Genomic DNA, 20,643 nt, shown 5'->3' on the forward strand with positions numbered 1-20,643 from the left:
CTTGGAACTGCAGACCCAGACCATTGACTTGAATGGCAGTGAACTGCACCTAGGCCTTGTCACCAATGAACCTGACGTCAGTGGCTGCGGTGCTCACCGGAGTGCCACGGCCTCTTCAAACCGCTGTTTGGCGGGTGTTCTGGGGGTTTGATATTGATGACCTATTTTAAGGATAGACCATCAGTATTGAACTCCTGGAAAACCCCTTTAAAGGGTGTGTTTTCAACTTTGGACTCTTTGGCCCATTGACAATAAGTTGATAAGTGTTCCCTTCCTGGATCCTGCAATGATCAGCCTGATCTGTCAGAAAACTTGGCAGGAAGTGTTCAATTTCCCTGCAGTGCCCCCGCAGGAAAAGTGAAGCATTACACGGTGCCCATTGAAATCAATTAGCTATCTATGTAATGCAGGACAGGTCCTCCCAGAGTGAGAGACCTTGTTTGTAACCGCTCTTCACCCTGGAGATGAGTATCCTGAACCAAGGACCCCCTCCAATTACTCCCTAATAGGGTGTATTAAAAATGGAGTCGCTAAATGCGACATCCCCTTTAATCAGGAATTCACTGGACCTGATAAATACTGTTTTAACGGCCATACGTAGAAGTCAATTACATTGAAGGATAAGAATCTTCTAGATTGACAGTCCCCAACTTATGCCCCCCACCCCCAGCTGCCGGGGGACTACAGCTCCCAGCAGCTAAAGAGCTACAGACTATTGCAGCTAGAGAGTCTGCCGTTTGCTTGCAGTTTGAATTAATTCCTTCAACTTCCAGTTTACTAGGCAGTTCTGTGCCGGATTATAGAAATGACCAGACTGTTGGATGCCGGATTATAGGATTTGTATGTTTTGTCTCTGTTCGACTGGCCCACTGGGATAAAAGAGGATCCTTTCCAGTAGATGACACCCCCATTTAAAGGGCTTCTCCAATTTCAGTTCTAAAAAAAAAAAATTGGACCCTAAAGGGGTTATCCAAGAAGCCGTACGACCCCGTGCGGCCGGCACTTCCAGGATCATGTGCCATACATTCAGCTTGTGATACCAGCCTGGCATCAGAACCAGCAGCGAGTGCGCGAGTCTGAATCTATTTCTAACGCTTTAGTGAGAGATTCAGACTCGCGCATGCGCTGCAGGTAGTAATCTCAGACCAAATGTACGGCACGTGATCCCAGAAGTGGCCATACACAGTCGGATGGTTTGGGTGGGACCAGCTGACTAATGTATATGGTGGCGTCCTGAAATTCCCCTGAGTGTTCCATAGCTATAAAAGTCAGTGCAGAAAATGGAGCTCTTGTCGTTAGGAACCAATCGGATTACTGATCCAATGCAGCGGCGCATCCAGAATGAGCTACCGTGGCGGGTGCTCGGTGGGTGACACGGGAGCATCAACACTTTTCACTTTTCCTTTTCTCCTTGTGAAGGAAGGTTTCACTACGGCTCCGGTTAGAAAATCGGTAGCGATTTCACCGGCTGCTATGGTCCAACTTTTTGTCTGTGCTGTTTTTGTCTACATCTGGTGCGGGTTCCCAGTATTATAGGCTGCCTATGATATGCAAAGGTGACAGGTGCACATTCATTTGTCCTCGACTTGACAGTAATGTCATTAAAATGCATGAGTTATCGCTAAATGTAATCACCATGTTTATTCTCCCTCTGATGTGGGGGAGAAAATCCTACTTGAGTTTTATCACTGTGCACGCATGAGGGAAATGACCCCTTTGATAACAGGCAACCGAGTCCATGACATCAGACCCCCCCTTCTGTACGACTGGTCGGCCAAAGTTACCCCTGCCTCATAAACCTACCCCTGCCTCATCTCAGGGGGACTAATGTTATCTGGTAATAAATACAAATTCCCAAAAATAAGAATTTTGTATTGGGGAATGAAAAAAACCCATCCATGGCGATCTCAACAATTAGAGGGACATAATTTTACACACTGAGAATTTTTGGAGAAAAACACATATGAAAACTCATCTGAATAAAAAAAATTGTGGTAAAAAATAAAAGGTTTTGACATAAAAACAAAAACTGTAAATAGTTTTTCTATTATGTTTTATAAAAATATTTTTGTTTTATAAAAATATTTTTTTTAGAAAAAGGAAATTCAATACAAAAAAACACAATAAAAAGCAGAATAGTCATCTGCCTTTTATGTTTTATAAAAAAAAAGTCATTAGAAACAATTTATTTATTTTTTTAAGAAAAAGGAAATACAATACTAAAAAAACTGTATTCAATTGGTTACAATGTAGTTTTTCCTTTATTTACTGTTCCAGTTAAACATGGAAATATAAACATTATTTCGAAATAAATATTTAGGGTATAACAGAAATTCCTATTACCCTGGGACTGGAAATGAAGAACGGGCATTTTTTTTTTAATCTCAATTATTTTGCGGCCTCTCAGGCTGCTGCAGATAGACGATATCCCTGTGTATTGGGGTAGGCTTGTGTTCGACTGCTTTCCTTTGGCACAAAGTCACGACACGACCTCAGTCCCAAGTTCTAACAGCTCAGCACTCGCTGCCACATCTCAGATACTACTGACTCCAGGAGGTTTCACAAATCAATACTTCTAAGAATGGAAAGGTCACACCAGGGATATTGATCCTGTGAAATCAGGTGGGATGAGGCTCCCATGAACCCCTGTCCTGTATTTTATACATTTATTAATTGATTGCTGGTGGATGGATTAAGGTTAGTGGGGGCCCTCATCCCAAATCTGGGATCCGGACCCTATAACGACCCCTATACCAGACATGTATAGTAGAGGTGGCGTTCATGTGCAAGTCTATGGGAGTAAAGAAAACCACACACCAACTCGGACCTCAAAAGGGAGAGCCACATGCATGCTTGGCCACGTCTCGGCTGGATAGGATCGTGGTGGGTTGGTGGTGGAGGCCCCTCAGGTCCGAGGTACATGTCTATCTGCCCTCCCTATAATCCGCCCCTGCCGCCTATTATTTCCTAACACGTATCTTTCAAGTAATTTACTTAGTGATAATTAATGCAGGCATCTTGTCAACTAATTTCCTTCTTTTTCATTTTTCAGCACAGCGTAGAAGCCAAGCCGGCAGCCTAATGGCGAGCAATAATACAGCCAACATAGCACAAGCCAGGAAGCTGGTAGAACAACTGAAAATGGAAGCCAATATAGACAGAATAAAGGTATGAAGTATACACATATATCCTGTACAACACATCAGTACCGAGGTCTAACGGTAACTTCCTATGCCTCAGTCAGTGATGTGATTATACAACAATAAAAATCGGGCCTGTTTCCGCTGCTGCCTGACACTACTAGTCTGCTAACCCCCTAGTAAGGAGGTCCTAGTTCCTCCGATCCATTTTCATGACGAATCTATCAGCAGATTTGTCCCTATGACACCGGCTGACCTGTTACATGTGCACTTGGCAGCTGAAGGCAACAGTGTTGGTCCCATGTTCATATGTGTCCGCATTGCTGAGAAAAATGACATTTTCATTGGCTGGCCCTGTCAATCAAAGTGCAGAAAGAGCTGAGCCTCTAGGTGTAATGGACATGCCCCCGTTGCTCCTAGAGGCTTATTTGCATATAATAAAACATAATTTCTCGCTCGTATCATCAGTGGGTATAGCTGCTGCTGCCGCTGCCGCTAGGAGGCGACACTAGGCTAAAAAGTGTTAGCTCCTCCCGCCAGTTATATCCCCTCCGGCCTGGAGAGAGCATATCAGTATTTTAGCTTAGTGTCAGTTCTACCAGGTGCCTACTTTTGCAACGGCAGACGCCGCCCTGGGCCGCAAGGTCTTGCGGGCTGTGGTGTCTTAGACTCCCGCAGCTGTGACTTCCATAGGAGTGTGGTTTCTCCCTCCCGTGGACTGCTTTGGGACGTCCCACGGTCCTGTGTGCCCCAATGATACGAGCGAAAAAACAAAGATTTTTGTGGACTCTCCTGTAAAATCTCTTTCTCGATGAGTTCATTGGGGGACAGCTCCCACCCGTTGTTTTTGTTTCTAATTTTGCCGCAGGTGACGGCAGTTGATTTACTGGTAGGGTCCTCAGTTTTGGGTTTGGACCCACTGGTTATTGTTATGTTATTTCATTTCTGATTTCTTTTCCTCCTACTGCTTGTGCACAAACTGATATGCTCTCTCCAGACTGGAGGGGATATAGCCGGCGGGAGGAGTTAACACTTTTTAGCCTAGTGTCGCCTCCTAGTGGCGGCAGCAGCAGCTATACCCACGGTCCTGTGTCCCCCAATGAACTCAGCGAGAAAGAGATTTTACAGGCGAGTCCACAAAAATCTCATTTTTTTCTCGCCAATTCGGGCACATATGAACATTGGACCAACACTGCAGCAGCTATACCAACGGTCCTGTGTCCCCCAATGATACGAGCGAGAAATGATGTTTTAATATATGCAAATAAGCCTCTAGGAGCAACAGGGGCGTGTCCATTACACCTAGAGGCTCAGCTCTTTCTGCACTTTGACAGGGCCACGCAGTGAAAACTTCATTTTTCTCAGCAATGCGGACACATATGAACATGGGACCAACACGGATGCCTTCAGCTGCCAAGTGCACATGTAACAGTTTAGCCGGTGCAATAAGGACAAATCTGCCGACAGATGGACTTTAAAGAGCTGTCTCGGCTCCTGACATGTCCAATTTAGTAACAATCAGTATTCCCCATGTAATAATACTGCAACATCTATTCTTATGACTCTATATTGTGACATTCCTCTATTATTCCAACTGGAACTATAGAAATGAACTGCTATCATTTTGCAATAAAGGCCCATCTAGATGTTACCAGTTGGGTGGGGTTTCCATGCACAGTCTGACATTATCCAATCAGTGCTGCCAGTGTCAGACGGTGAAGGGACACACTCCCAACTGATGACACCCAGATGGACTTTCATTACAGACTGCTGTAAGTGCATTTACTACATTTTAGTAGGAATAATAGAGGAATGGCACAGCATACAGTTCTATGAAAAGATGTTATTACATGGGGAATGCAACGCGTCAGGAGAGATGACTACATTTCTATAAGTATATTTTACGCTTGTGAAGACCATATATCCCTGGGCCACCTCTCATTAAAGGGGCTGTCCAGCATGGAGAATGTATGCAAAGGACTCGGTGGGTTAAAAAAAATAAAAATAAAGTGATGCTCACCTCACTCATCCCTGTTCTGGTGATTACCAGGTCCCTGCTGGTCTTTATTTTGACACATGACTGGTGATGATGTCACAAACCGCCATACTGGATGACCTCACACCCCATGGGATCTATTTATTCTATAAATTTGAAATAAATCTGGAATATTACCGACTAGTAGTCTACATCCATCCCAGCCTCTCTAGACCTGCCAGACTCCATTTTTTTTTTTTTTAATCCATGTGTTAAATACAAATTCTGTTCCCTCCGCACTCTGCTAAAAAATTAATACAACGGAAATAAAAAATCCAGATGAACTTTTCCTTCATTAGTGGATTTAATGCACAATGTGATTTCTAGAATTAAGTGACTTCTCTGTGTGTGCAAAGCTTCCACCCATGGTGCCATGAATAATGGAGCTGAATACATCAAACGGGGAGAGACGGGAAGACGCAGATGTATTTGGATAATTTAAAACATCAAGATGTGCACTCTGCCATTAGCCGGGCTGGATTCTTCATAAACCAACACTCCCCGCTGTTTTCATGTTGACAGCTATTAATGCCATTAAGTCTCTGGTTAACTCTTGGTGCGTCCTCAAGACGTCCATTACTAAAAACACCTTAAAGGGAATGTCTTGTGTGTTTAATTCAGGGTTCATTCATTATACGTGAGTCTGTAAAAGAGAAATCTTGTCTGTAGTGTTAATATTTGTTCTCATTGTTTTTTCACATTGGAATTATTTAATTTTATTTTTTTACCACTTCCCTGGTGGCGGCCATATTGGAGGCACACGCTTCCTTCCTGTCCTGAGTGAAGGCTGTGCGGCAGGGCAGCTATAGCGAATGGTGATTCATGGCCAGAAAAGTGTCCATAAACTAGGACAGTCTCCAGGAATTGGCAGGAAACCTGGTGACTCAACTCTCTAATAAAAATTTGATTACTCTCATTACCCCACCTTTATGACAAGAAGATAATGACAATAAGATGACACTGCTGATCCTGCCCTCAAATGACAATAAGACGACTCTGCTGATCCGATCCCTCTAATGACAATGAGAGGACTCTGGTGATCATGCCCTCCAATGACAATGAGATGACTCTGCTGATATGGCCCTCAAATGACAATGAGATGACTCTGCTGACCCTGCCCTCGTATGACAATGATATAACTCTGCTGATCCGTCCCTCTAAACATAATAAGACGACTCTGCTGATCCTACCCTCTAAAGACAATGAGATGACTCTGCTAATACGATCCCTCAAATGACCATGAGATGACTCTGGTGACCATGCCCTCCAATGACAATGAGATGACTCTGCTGATATGGCCCTCAAATGATGAGATGACTCTGTAATTGGAGGGCATGGTCACCAGAGTCATCTCATCATTTGAGGGCCGTATCAGCAGAGTCATCTCATCATTTGAGGGCCGGATCAGCAGATACATCTCATTGTCTTTAGAGGGCAGGGTCACCAATGGGATGACTCTGCTGATCTCACCTTGTAATGGCAATGAGATGACCTCTGACCCTACCTTGTAATGACTCTGCTGGCCCTGCCCTCTAATGACAATGAGATGACTTTAGGGGAAATCCTATTTTTTGAAATTAGTTCCTTATATATTTATTCACCTTTTGATCATACTTTGGATTTAAAGTGTAACTGTCATATTTTTTTTATTTGCTAGTTTATTAGCGCTAGGCATGTATACCTGAGTTAGTCTGTCAATAGATCTGTAATTACCTTATAATAACAGCTTTCATTAATGTCCCCTGTCCCTTTCCACTGCTCCCTTAAAAAAGACCGTTGCTATAGCTGGTCTGTCTTCCCTTTAGTTTAAACAGAAGACGGAGGGGCGGTCCTCCACACTGCATGCCTGCATTAGGCTTCAGAGTGAGGAGGCGTGTCTCTGAGTAAACCAATCTAATTGGCTAGCAGGAATCTGCTGGCTACAGCAAGTGTGTATGAAGTGAGGGAAAGCAGTTTTGGCCTCGGAGAACTGGCAGAGGAGCCATCTTGAGAAGATCCTCATATTGTAGAGGTTAAAACAGCCGTAACTAAGGGAAAATCTCAAGGAAAACAGTGGTATGTGAAGAAACTAAAGATTGCTTTATGCATAATGCAGTAGTAACATGCTAAGATTGATCTTTTTGATGAAAACATGACAGTTACACTTTAAATTTAAGATCTTTGCTTGCTGTCAGTAAATGGAAACATTACTGTTACATTCGGAGAGTGAGAATGCATACTAACCTAGCCCTACTTTCACACAGCTATCATGTGTTACCGTGCATCAGTGACACTCCTGAGCTAAACAACCCTGTTTTCATTCACTGACGGCAAGCAGTGATTTTAAAGCTGGTGAGAAATTGAAAATAAACGCTAAAATTGCAGAATATTAAATTTGAGTATGGAAAATTTCCAACATGGCTGTGCGCTGTGGATAAATGTCTGCTACGGATCCCACCTCGGCACCTGTGTGGAGTGTGGGGGTCCGGCTGTTTCTTCAACATCTGTGGAAGTTAATGGAGAGAGCCTTGCATATATGCGACCATCTCTCCATTCATTCGCTGCCTGCATGTGGCGGGTCTGGCATCGGGGGACCCTGATTTTTCCACATAGACGCGGGACTATCAAACATTTATGCTGTAGTGAGTGGATGTGCCATGGGAATACCCCTTTAAGCAGCGGATGTTTCGGCTGTCTTCTAATTGACGTAATGTACAGTACAGGACTGAGGCAGAAGTCTGGATCATATTTAATAGGCGATCATGCGTGTCACATCGGAGCCCGGGGAGGGAGTGCATGTTTTATTTAATTGCTAGGAGGGGTTCACAAAATTTGCTGTTTCAGAGCAGCCTAGTGGTCTCCAGGCGCAGGCAGGGAGCATCCACAATCTGCTGAATAATACATACAGAACACTGACGACTGCCTCCAGTAGCCGTGCCCCCACGCAGGGGCGTAGCTAAGGGGGTCAACAAGGCACTCTGGGACGAACCTCTGGGTGAAGCCGAGCTACGGCCACTATGCAGACCACGTAACTGCATGGGGCCCCAGCGATCAGGAGGGCCCCCCCCCCAGGCTGCGGCACCTATTTTAACTGCAGCTCATGGAATGCAATGGTGAAGTAGTCAGCTCCATCATACTCCCTGCAACCGGCCGGTCTGACAACGTTCTAATAGATTTTGCATTCCAGTTCTTCAGCACCTCTGGCTGCTGTTGGTGAATGGAAGCACTGTCTGCATCCTCCACTTCCAGTCGTATTTTTGCCTGCGAAAAAAAAAATACCAAATTGTACCAGAATGTGAACAGGGCCATAACATGATGTGTGGTTCGTTTCAGTGTATCAGGCGCTTCTCTTTTAATGAATACTACAGCTGTGTCAGCAGGATACAAAGTCTTTGAGCTGCTGTACAGAACCGCAGCTATGGGGGGTGCAGAGGTAGTAGTCCCTGGTGCCGGAAGAAGCCCACCAGTAGATGACAGGTGGAGCACAAATGGGGTGTAGCTAAAGGCTCATGGGCCCTGGTGAAACCGTTCAGCCTGGGGCCCCCTTTCGCCAGGGAAGCACGTAGCCTTTGTGCTGCCTGAGGGAAAAAATTGAAATGGCACCCCCATCCCCCATGCCAAATTTTTGACCTAACCCCTTTCCTCCAGCCAGAGGTGTAACTTGACCAGCACGTGACCACCTTGTGCTTTCTTTGGGCCCCCTCAGGCTCCTGGGCCTGGTAGCGACTGCTACCTCTGCACCCCCTATAGCTACGCCCCTGGCTGCAGCCCTTGACAAATATAGCTCTGCTACATCTGACCCTTGTGACCAGCAGTGGTGTAGCATCCTTTATTTAACCCCGTCCACACAGGGCTCACGACCTCCAGGTCTCCTTCTGCGTTTGCACTCGAGCCGACAGTGATTGACAGGACAACAAATGAAAGCTGAAATCTCCTGATACCAGAAAGTGACACATGGAGGCTCCTGACACAGCAAATTCTTCATCTTCTGGCAGAGCGTGGCCCCCGCTGTACGGGCCCGTGTGATTGGGGGTTAATATATACATCCCAGGGGCGGACACAGACAGCAGAGGGTCCCTGTGCAAAGAATGTGCCCCCCCCCCCAAGCCAAATTCTCAACCTAACCTATTCCGTCCTAACATTACTTATAGCAATACATACAGGTTAGGGCTACTTTCACACCTGCAGTACTACGCTCCGGCCACCTGATCCGGCAGAGAATGCATGGAATTGGCCGGACACAGACTCAGGCACGTGGCTGGATTGTGGCTGATCTCTGCCAGACCCCATTATAGGTAATGGGGCCGGCGGACATTCTGTCTGCATCCAGCAGTGCCGGAGCATTCGGGCAGGCAGCTGTTCTCTGATGTGAAGGTCCACATACCTCTTACATCCAGGGACGTCTTCGTTGATGTAAATGTTCTCTGTCCTCATCTTCTTGTTTCAGACCAGACCGCCATGATGATTTCTTTCAGCCATCTCTTCTCTCTGCAGGGTTTGACAGACAGACATCTTAGTTTCCTAGTTTTCCATCATCCTCCCACCTAATCAACACCCCTCTAATACTGTGCCCGCTGTGCTCCCTATACAAGTTACACACAGATAGTTCCCCTTAAATAATTACTGGCACACAGTGTCCTAAAAAATCCCACCAATAGAAATAATTATCTACCAGACAACACGTAGTAGTAATAGTGCCCCTACAGTAATAATGACCCCACTGTGTCCCAGAAGTAATAATGCTCCCATAGTGCTCATACTAGTATTCAAGTTCCTCATAGTCCCTCAACTGTAATAAAGCCCACCATAATGTCCCCGGTGGTAATAATTCTCTTTATAATGTGTTCCAGTAGAAAAATGCCCCCTCATAATGTGCGCCAGTATATAAAAGTACCCTGCTGTGTGGCAGTATAAAAAAATACCTCCTCTTAGTGCCCCCTGTAGAGTCAATGTCCCCATAGTACCCTCATAATGTGTGCCAATGCCCCCTACTGTTTGCCCAAAAAAACCCTCTTAGTGCCCCCAGTTAAGCCAAGGTCCCCATAGTGCCCTATAATTTGTGCCAGTATAAAATACTCCTATATTGTGTGCCTCCCCTTGTCCCCATGGTGCCTGACAATGTGCCAGTATAAAATGCCCCCATAATGTGTGCCAGTATATAAAATAGGGTCACCAGTAGATGCCCCCATACTGCTCCCCCCTTCTCCATAGTGCCCATGTGTGCTAGCATATAAGATAGGGCCCCCATAGTGATACTCCCCGTCCATAGTGCCCCCATGTCTGCCAATATATAAGATAGAGCCCCAGAAGATGCCCCCCTAGTGCTCCTCCCTCCATAGTGCCCCCTTGTGTGCCAGTATATAAAATAGGGCCCCAATAGTACTCCTCCCTCCATAGTGCCCCCATGTGTGTCAGTATTTAAAATAGGGCCCCCCCTAGTGCTCCTCCCTCCATAGTGCCCCCTTGTGTGCCAGTATATAAAATAGGGCCCCAATAGTACTCCTCCCTCCATAGTGCCCCCATGTGTGTCAGTATTTAAAATAGGGCCCCCATAGTGCTCCTCCCCCTCCATAGTGCCCCCCTTGTGTGCCAGTATATAAAATAGGGCCCCAATAGTACTCCCCCCCCCCCTCCATAGTGCCCCCATGTGTGTCAGTATTTAAAATAGGGCCCCCATAGTTCTCCTCCCCCTCCATAGTGCCCCCCATATGTGCCAGTATATAAAATAGGGCCCCAATCGTACTCCCCCCGCCCCTCCACAGTGCCCCCCATGTGTGTTAGTATTTAAAATAGAGCCCCCATAGTGCTCCTCCTCCTCCGTAGTGCCCCCCATGTGTGCCAGTACATAAGATAGGGCCCCCAGTAGATGCCCCCATGAGTGCCAGATAGGGCCCCTAGTAAAGTGTAAATAAAAAAATAAACTCCCATACTTACCTCCTTGCCGCTTTCAGCGATGCGATGCAGGCCTCTTCCGGCCTGTGTCCCACGCTGTATGGCTCAGGCGGCGTGATGACCTCATCGCGCCGCCTGCGCCGCCCTCTGATAGGTTGCAGGCCTAGTGCCTGTAGCCTATGAGAGGACTGTGGAAGGGAGACGCCTCTCCCCTGCCCCGCTGCAGCATCCATCCGTATCCATCCTAAGGACAGCGATACAGATGAATAGAGATGAGCGCTTCCACAATGGAAGCGCTCATCTCCCCCTGCTGCCGGTAGGAAAGGGGCCCCCTCCTGCTCTGGGCCCCTGTGCAGCCGCACCGGCTGCACATCCGGTATGTCCGCCCCTGATACATCCTAATGATTACAGGAAATACAGAACATATTTAAAGGGATATTAGAACCTTAGGCTACTTTCACACTAGCAATTTTACTGGATCCGGCAGGGTTCAGCAAAAACGCTTCCGTTACTGAGCGGTTGGTCTGCATCTGTTATGAACTGAATCGGTTGTATTATCTTTAACATAGCCAAGACGGATCCAGCATGACCCCCAATGCAAGTCAATGGGGGGCGGTTCCATTTTCTATTGTGGAAGATTGTGGCAGAGAAAACGGATCCGTCCCCATTGACTTGCATTGGGGGTCATGCCGGATCGGTCTTGCTCCACATCCAGGACGGAAAGCAAACTACATGTTGCGGTTTGCTCTCCGGTATGGAAACGCAACTAAACGGAATGGAAAGCATTTTGGAGCAATCTGTTCTGTTCAGTTCAGTTTTGTCCCCATTGACAATGAATAGGGACAAAACTGAAGCGTTTTTTTTTCCGGTATTGAGCCCCTGTGACGGATCTCCATACCGGAAAACTAAAACGCTAGTGTGAAAGTAGCCTTATAAAGTGATGGCATATCGCCAGGACCGCCACCTGATTTAGTGCTGCCTCCCATTCAATCTTGGCATTGGATCGGACCCCCACCGATGGTAAAGCGATGGCGTATCCTAGCGGTCTGCCACGTAGCGGGCAGTCGTCATTATCCTCATCTCTGAAGACAGGACTGGACTTTACAGGTTCTTCTCTAATATACTCTGTGTAGACGATTCTTCTGCAAATGGGAATATTCTTTTACACAACACCTGCAAGGCTGAGGGTTTGCTACAATTGCATGCAGTCTAAGACACTCCTCTAATTCACCGACATCACACATCTCTTTCCGATCCTGGTAGTTTGTTACAGTGTATCAGTGCAGGTAAAAATGTACTCAGACTATTAAAGCGGTCGTCCAAGTTTTATTTTTATTTTTTTTACCAAAGTTGCAGGAGGCTGGCAAAGTAATAAAAAACGAATTCTCTTACATTCCTGCACCCACTTCTACCCAGCACCGGCTCGCTTTCCTCTTCCCCAGGTTTCAGCCTGTGACATCCCGTATACCACTATATCCAATCACTGGTCTCTCTACATACACATAGGGAGTGCCTAGACTGGAAACAGTTGTAGCAAATGCTCAGCTGTGAGAAGTTTTAGATCAGTACAGGTGACTGTACTGGTGACAGGTTACCATTCACTGACAGCAAGCAGTGAATTAAAAGGCCCAAGTTGTCAGGGTATGAGCAGGATAATAGCAGGAGACTGTGTTTGCTACATTGAAACTGGTGAAATCCACGGTAGGGGTACGTTCACACGTCGCAGAAATGCTGCAGATTTACTGCATCAGAAAATCCACAGCAGAAAAAAAAAACCAAGCCGTGCATTTTTCTTGCAGATTTCGTTGCAGAAATGCTGCTAATCTGACGCAGGCTTTGCTCTTTGTACACAGCTCTGCAACGTGCGAACGTTCCCTAGGAGTCAGCGGTATTTCCACAGCAGAATGGACGCGCTGCAGATTGTGCTTGGGTCAAATCTGCTGTCAATCCGCCACGTGTGAATTTACTCATTTCTTACAGAAACTTCTGGGACTGATGATCCGTTGATGGGAATGGGGTCGCTTCTGCTGCAGCCGCATGGACTATAACGAAGCGGATGAATGGGGCAGTCCCAGAATTTATTTTTTTTGCAACAAATCTGTCACGTGTGAATATACCGGAAATGTCTGCATTGTAAATCTGCTCCGTGGATATCCTAAGACCTGCTGTTTTTGTTTTTCCCCCCAAGGTATCCAAAGCAGCTGCAGATCTGATGGCGTACTGCGAAGCCCACGCCAAGGAGGACCCGCTATTGACCCCAGTGCCCGCTTCGGAAAACCCCTTCAGAGAGAAAAAGTTTTTCTGTGCCATCCTGTAGTAAGACCCGGGCCGGGCTGCGGTCAGGCTACCTGAACACCGGGTTAGAATTTGTAACATCAAGGACTATTTTTATGGTCTGCAGAATCCTCAGTAATAATAGTAATCTAGAAGAAGTCTGGGAAACGGCGGGGCAAGTCTATGGAAACATCTGGGGACCTGCACCAAGACTTTCTGTCCTTTCCAGCTTGTAGAAAATATGTAAAAAAAAAAAAAAAAAATGGGGGGAAAAAAAAAGCTTTGTGTCACCTCTCAGTTAACATCCTGCTTGTATATTTTATTTTATTTTTTATATTTTACTATGTTTTTTTTTTCCAGATTTTTTTTGTTTTTGGTTAGTTTTTAGTTTTTTATGTTGGGGAAAAATATTCGCTCTGCAGATGTTAAAGGATGTACAGTGTGATTTATTATTCTAATTTTTTTTTTCCTGATGTTTTAATTTAAATTGCCGTAAATTGTATTGTATTTTTATTTTATTTTTAAAGATGCAGGAAAGCAAACGGCGGTGTTGTTTCTATGTCATTTTTTGCTAGCGTGTGTTGTGGCGTTTAGAGTAGCACAAAGATGGGTTTTCACGTTTAGGGATCTTGGATAGATTACAGTCAACCTTCACAGCGTGCACAGTGGCATCATCCAGCGTTGCGCCATTACTCACTGGGGGGGGGGGGACGACCAGCCTGCGATTTTTAATCTTTTTAACTCTGCTTTTTAATTCTGCAAAGATATTTGTGTAGTGCCGTCTTTTTATATCGATTTTTTTTTTTTCGTGACTTTTAAAAGGCGTCCTGCATGGGTATTATTAAAAAAAATTGCAACGTATGCCCTGGTGGAATAAACTTTAGAGGACTGTTCCACTGCCTAGAAATAGGGGTGTAATTTAACCATTTTGCTGCTCAAGTACTGACAGCCTTAGCCATAATGCCTCCCCCTGAGCTGCAACCTCATGGTGCCATCTGAAATTTAAGATGGTACCATATGTCTGCTCGAAAGTATTTCACTTTATTCATTTTTTTTAAATCATTTTAGGTAATGTGCCATTTTTATTCTTTTTGCATGTATATACCAGGAGAATGCTATATATTTCCATATTGTGTTGCTGATTTGCTCTTTTTTTTCTTTTTTTTAATTTATATTTAATGCCAATTTTAAACATGGAGTAGAAAGTTGCATAAATTTCCCAACTGTTTTTGTACTGATTTTGAGTCATTTTATGTTGTATCCTCCGTTCGCATCCAGAGCTGCATTGAAAATTCTTCAAACAGACAGCCTTTTAGCGCCACCTGCTGCCAGATGTATGAACTACCTGCCGAGCTGTAACTTCAGCTCAAGTGAACTCCCACAATGCATTGCTCTCTGGAAAGGGAAGCCAGAATCTCGATGTAGCTTTAGATGCGAATGGAGAAGAAAACATCACGTAAGATGTGGAGATCTGATTGTCCTATGGAAGGTGACAGATGTCTCCCAGTCAAGGTGGACCTCCTGCCCTGGTTTGGAGACGTGTGTTACTGCTGCGTTGGGTTATGGGAAGCCCAGGCTTCATTCTCAGCGATGCATCTAGCTTTAATCTTGTCCCCCCCCCCCCCCCCCCAGCGTTATATACAGTGGCTAAAAAATGGGGGCCATATGGAGCCCAAAGAGTAATTTAACTGGATTATATGGCCCCTAATTATACAGGCTTCCCACAAGATGCTCAAAAGGAAACTTCTCCCTCCCAAAAGTTATCCCCAAACAGCGCCACCACAGGCAGTGTCTGGTATTGCAGCCTCCAGTGCATGTGCTGCAATAACGGACACAACCCATAAACGTAAGCGGCGCTGTTTCTTGGACCATCAAATATCATAAATGCTTTTTTGGCTTTTTTTTTTCACTAAGCATGCAGCGGCCAGATTGTCTATGCTGACCAATAGGACATTATACAATACCCCACAAACACCTCTTTTTTATAGTGGCTTTTTAAGATGTATTTTGTTCCCTTTAATGTGTTGTGTAAATAATGTCAAATTTTATTTCAGCCTCCTAACATTTTGTTCTTTTCTCTTCCATTTTTGCATGGCTGGAAATCTTGGACTTTTATTTTTATTTTATTTTTTTGATGTGGTTTGAGCTCAGGGTAAATTTCGAGTCCTCACGTGACGGTACTTAGTAACCTCTCGCAGTCTCCACTGCCGATTCACACTATCTGCCTTGGTGCAATGAACAGGCCGGCTCCCGGTCTCTCAGATTTTCGAAGAATTGCACTTAATACACATTTTAACTTGCAGGGTATCGAATGAATGCGTTGTTCCCCTAAACCTGTAACCACATTCTAGTCACTCGCACTAATGTCCTTTTATGCATCCAGAAACACGAGAGGCTTGGACGGCAGCGCAGGGATTTCTGCTTCCCTAAAGCAACCTGACAACGTTGGTTGCAGTCGGTAATAAGCCTGGGTGTTGCGAGGTCACAGACCAACCACTCCCAAAAAATACCAGCGCTCAGAATACTCTATTATTCCCAAATTAATAAACTGTAGTACCACCTGGTGGCGCACAAACAACGCCCATTGACTTGCATGGTAACTTTACAATGTCACTTGTACATACATATGCGATACGGCTAATATATTGTTTGAAAGATCTCTGCTTGCTGTGCATTCTTGTTCTCACACACTGTATAGACTCTCACAGATGAGAGTTTGCTACCATTGCGGCCAGTCTTGGACCGTCCTCTGTGAGCTATAAACTGTCAGTACACCAGACGGATACGTTGTCCCTGCACTGATACATTGTAACAAACGACCAGGGCAGGAGAGGGATTTGTGCTGCTGATGGATTTAGCCCACAGAGGATTGTCTAGACTGGACACCATTGTAGTACAGTGTTAGATCTGTGCAGGTTGTCAGCCTTTAGATCTAAAGAAGAATGTTGTCAGCCACTGACAGCAAGCAAAGATCTTGAAGGTAGTGAGGAATAGAAAGAGACTGTATATTATAATACAGCGATCGTGCTTTAGGTACAGAAGACAGGATGAAGTGGGCATAATACGGTACACTGCGGGGGGCGCCGCTTTTTGGACCATTCATTGCCGGATTTCAGTGATGTCAGAATGCAGCCAATAAGATCATCGGGATCCGGTGACATCACACAATGGCTGCCTCCATTATTTCATGGAGGCGGGAAGACAATGACACGTTGCACCTCGCAGGTGAGGGGGGGGGGGGCAGTGTACGGCGTGCGTCACTATCATCTCGAATCCCAAGTGAACCTCCATGTAGTTGTTCTCAATAAACTTTTGGATTAATTTAAGATCTGACTCCTCGTGTTATTCTGTCCTCAGTGGATACACCGAGCCTGAGATGGCTGGTAGCGGTAGATGGCATCCCTGACAGGCTGGCAGTGATGACCTATCCTCAAGATATCAGTGAAGGTCCGACCCCCGGTGAATGGAACAGGAAGCACAGCGCCGTTCGAAGTGTAGTGGTCGTGCTGGGATACTGCAGCTCGGCTTCCATTCACTTTAATGGTAAATTGGTTGCAGTAACCCAGAACGGCCACACTTTGGCGCTGTGCCTCTTGTTCCATTCACAGTGATGGTTCCAATGCCCGAGGCTGCAGGGAACAGCTGATCAGTGGGGGGTGCGGGGCGTCGGACCCTCACAGATGAGATATTAGTGACCTACCCTTGGCTCTGGATTATGCACAGATTCCTGATGATATACCGTCAGTATTGCTTCAGGATTCAATCCGGGTTTACATGCGTGTTCTGATGAGATGCACTCTCATAGAATATGATGGACGTATTTGGAAACTAATGCTCACAAAACTCGGACATGCTGCGGATTTCAAATACTGACGGAAATTAAACGCCCACGTGCATATCCCTATTCAATAACATTAGCAGTGGATTTCAGTACATTATATCCGGGCCATATATGGATGAAAGGTCATCAATATCGGGAACCTTTTTCTGTAAAATAGTCACAGAGGACAAGTCAACACTTCTGAAATACTCTGTGCTGCTGGAAGGCCCTATGACTCCTCTGGACTTCTACCTCTACCTACGTTCCCTTCTTCATAACTTGACGCTTTTCACGCTCAGTCCATTTATCAGGACACTGCCTCCGATAGGAGAAGCACACTCGGCTCCTGAAATACTCTGTGCTGTTGTGGACCCTGCTTGTCACAGCACCAGGCTATGGTCTGTACATTTGCTTTCCAGCATGGCATCATGGCTCTGCGCCTGAGTGGACAGGTCGTTGCCTCTGTACAAATTCAGACCATTAGCCTACTGAAGCACTCTGTGCTGCTGTGGCGTTCTGGCCCTGCTTCCTGTACCAGTTTCGGTCTTCCGCGTACATTTCCCGTCTCATGTTACGCTGTACGAAGGGGTCAGGTCCTTGTCGCCCACAAGATCTAGGTATTAGGCTCCTGAAACACTCTGTGCTGCAGGTGCATACAGATTCCACTGATCTCATCTTCTCCATGGAATATCAGAAGGTCCGGTTTTGGTTATTGCACTCTGCGGTGTCATGGACCTCTTTTCTGCCTCTAGATGGAAACAAAAACGTTCTATTCATTGACTGTAAGCAGAGATCTTGAAAATAGTAAGGTACCACATATGGTAAATTTTGAGTATACCTGGTGCAGTCTGGTTTGAACAACTTATTGTCGATTCAGGATAAGCTGATCAGGGGAGGGGTCCCCTTCTTGTAGCAACAAGATCAGGAGGATGCGGGGGGAGGGGGGATGTGGGAACACCTGCTCCGCAAAGGAGACTGCAGGACCTGCACTCCCAGCATCGTGACGTCACGTGATCACTGGGAGCACTGGACCTGCTGCCTCCAGCGAGGAGCGAGTGTTCCCTCATGTGGAAGTGGATGAGGCGCGTAGAATTATTTTTTTATTTAACAAAAAGAAAAGATCGGTCAGCACTACGGGGGTCGGGGCTGTAGGTGCCATTATATATATACTGGGGGCTTATTTATATTGGGTGGCAGTATAGGGGGCCATTTGATGTCTAAGGGGCACCATGGGGGGCAATATGTATACTGGAGGCACTACAAGAAGTGGGGGCTGGAGGAGCCTTTATATATATATATATACTGGGGGCACAATGGGGAGTAAATATATATATATATACTGGGGGGAACTATGGGGTCATTATATTGGGGGGCACTAAGCGGACATTATTTATACTGGGGGGAACTATTAAGGACATCTGAAGTCCAGGGGGCATTATGTATACTGAGGGCACTACTAGATGTTGAGGGCTGGAGGGGCCATTACATATACTGGGGGCACAATGGTGAGCAAATATATATATACTGGGGGAGCACTAAGGAGGGTATTATTAATACTGGGGGGCATTGGGCACTAAGGGAGCATTATTTATACTGGCGGGGGGGGGGGGGGGGGGCACTATGGAGGATATTTGATGTCCAGGGGGCATTATGAATACTGAGGGCATTACTAGATGTTGAGGGTTGGAGGGGCCATTACATATACTGGGGGCACAATGGGGAACAAATATATATATACTGGGGGAGCACTAAGGAGGGTATTATTAATACTGGGGGGCATTGGGCACTAAGGGAGCATTATTTATACTGGCGGGGGGGGGGGGCACTATGGAGGATATTTGATGTCCAGGGGGCATTATGTATACTGAGGGCATTACTAGATGTCGAGGGTTGGAGGGGCCATTACATATACTGGGGGCACAATGGGGAACAAATATATATATACTGGGGGGGCACTAAGGAGAGTATTATTAATACTGGGGGGCACTATGGAGGACATTTGATGTCTAGGAGGCACTATGGGGGGCATTATGTATACTGAGGGTTGGGATGTTTATAAAACGAAAAAAGCCAATGAACTTCATCCATTTTTAACGGCTGATGAAAAACTGACCGTGTATCCATTTTTAACGGTCGTGTGAATGTAGCCAAATAGGAGGGTGTACTACTACTACTATACAAGGAGGCCGTGCCTTTCCAGAGAGGGGGAGGCTGTGCACATCCCAGTCCTGTTTGCCGTCAGTTCCCAGAATGGACACAGGGGCGCAGCCTGGAACAAAGCAGGAAAATGCAAAGTCATCTAAAAAATCCCCCCGGATCGGAGCAGCTGTTCTGGAAGCGCCTAAGCCCGTCATTTTATAATTGACATTACTTACACACATGCCTGAGCTCATTATAAATCCTGCTGGGAAGAGGATGCCCGGGGGGTAGGGAGCCCTCTGCTGGCAGAGAAGCAGAAATGCATCTGCAAATCAAAAACATTGCATTAGGGAATTGCTTCTAAATCTAATGCAATTCTCTGAAGCTTAACCGCTTGCTTACCACCGGGCGAGTAAGTTGTTAAACTGTAACCCACCATATAGCAGGGGTACATTACGATCTGCCGGTGCTCTGTGGTGCTGCAGATAGCTGTGACCGCGCTGTCATTAGAGTGAAGATCCTGGAGATCAGTTCTGCGGCCCTCCAGCTGTTGTAAAACTACAACTCCCACAATGCCCTGCTGTAGGCTGATACCTGTAGGTTGTTCGGGCATGCTGGGAGTTGTAGTTTTGCAACAGCTGGAGTGCCGCAGTTGAGGATGCCCTGAGTAAGGCTAGGTCTACACGACGACCATTTGTCGCGCGACATTTTGTTGGGTCCATCTTGAATGGATTTTCTGCGACTGTTGCGTCGCAGTCGCAGCATGTTGCAGTGCGACACCATAGACTGCCATTATAAAAATTGTCACGCGACATTGGTGCAACAAAATGTCGCGCAACAAATGTTGCGCGACAAATGTCGTCGTGTAGACCTAGCCTTAGGCTACTTTCACACTAGCGGCAGGACGGATCTGACAGGCTGTTCACCCTGTCGAATCCGTCCTGCCGCTATTTTGCCGTGCCACCGGACTGCCGCTCCGTCCCCATTGACTATAATAGGGACGGGGGCGGTGCTCCGGCGCAGCACGGCAGTGCACCGCGAGAGGCCACCGGACTAAATGTACTGCATGTCCGACTTTTTAGTTCGGCGGCTGCTGTGCTGCGCCGGAGCTCCGCCCCCGTCCCTATTATAGTCAATAGGGACAGAGCGGCAGTCCGGATCCGACAGGGTGAACAGCCTGTTGGATCCGTCCTGCCACTAGTGTGAAAGTAGCCTTAGGCCTCTTTCACACGGGCGTGTGCACCCCGTTGCCGTATTGCGGACCGCATTTGCAGATCCGCAATACACAGGCGCCGTTCCGTGGGCATTCCGCATCACAGATGCAGACCCATTCACTTCAATGGGTCCACAAATCCGGAGATGCG

The 20,643-nt window shown here is 46.3% G+C and overlaps 1 protein-coding gene across 1 annotated transcript in view; it reads left to right on the forward strand.

Annotated features, from left to right (window-relative positions):
* GNG2 (G protein subunit gamma 2) overlaps positions 1 to 14,163 on the forward strand; it is a 71,626-nt gene extending 57,463 nt beyond the window's left edge. The window contains exons 5-6 of the mRNA XM_040412211.1: positions 3,053 to 3,168; positions 13,235 to 14,163. Coding sequence (XP_040268145.1) covers positions 3,082 to 3,168; positions 13,235 to 13,363 — 216 coding nt within the window. The 5' untranslated portion in view covers positions 3,053 to 3,081 and the 3' untranslated portion in view covers positions 13,364 to 14,163. The remainder of the gene's footprint in view (positions 1 to 3,052; positions 3,169 to 13,234) is intronic.
* The last annotated feature ends 6,480 nt before the right edge of the window (positions 14,164 to 20,643 follow it).

This window comes from Bufo bufo, chromosome 11, assembly GCF_905171765.1.
Source record: "Bufo bufo chromosome 11, aBufBuf1.1, whole genome shotgun sequence".
Taxonomy (NCBI): domain Eukaryota; kingdom Metazoa; phylum Chordata; class Amphibia; order Anura; family Bufonidae; genus Bufo; species Bufo bufo.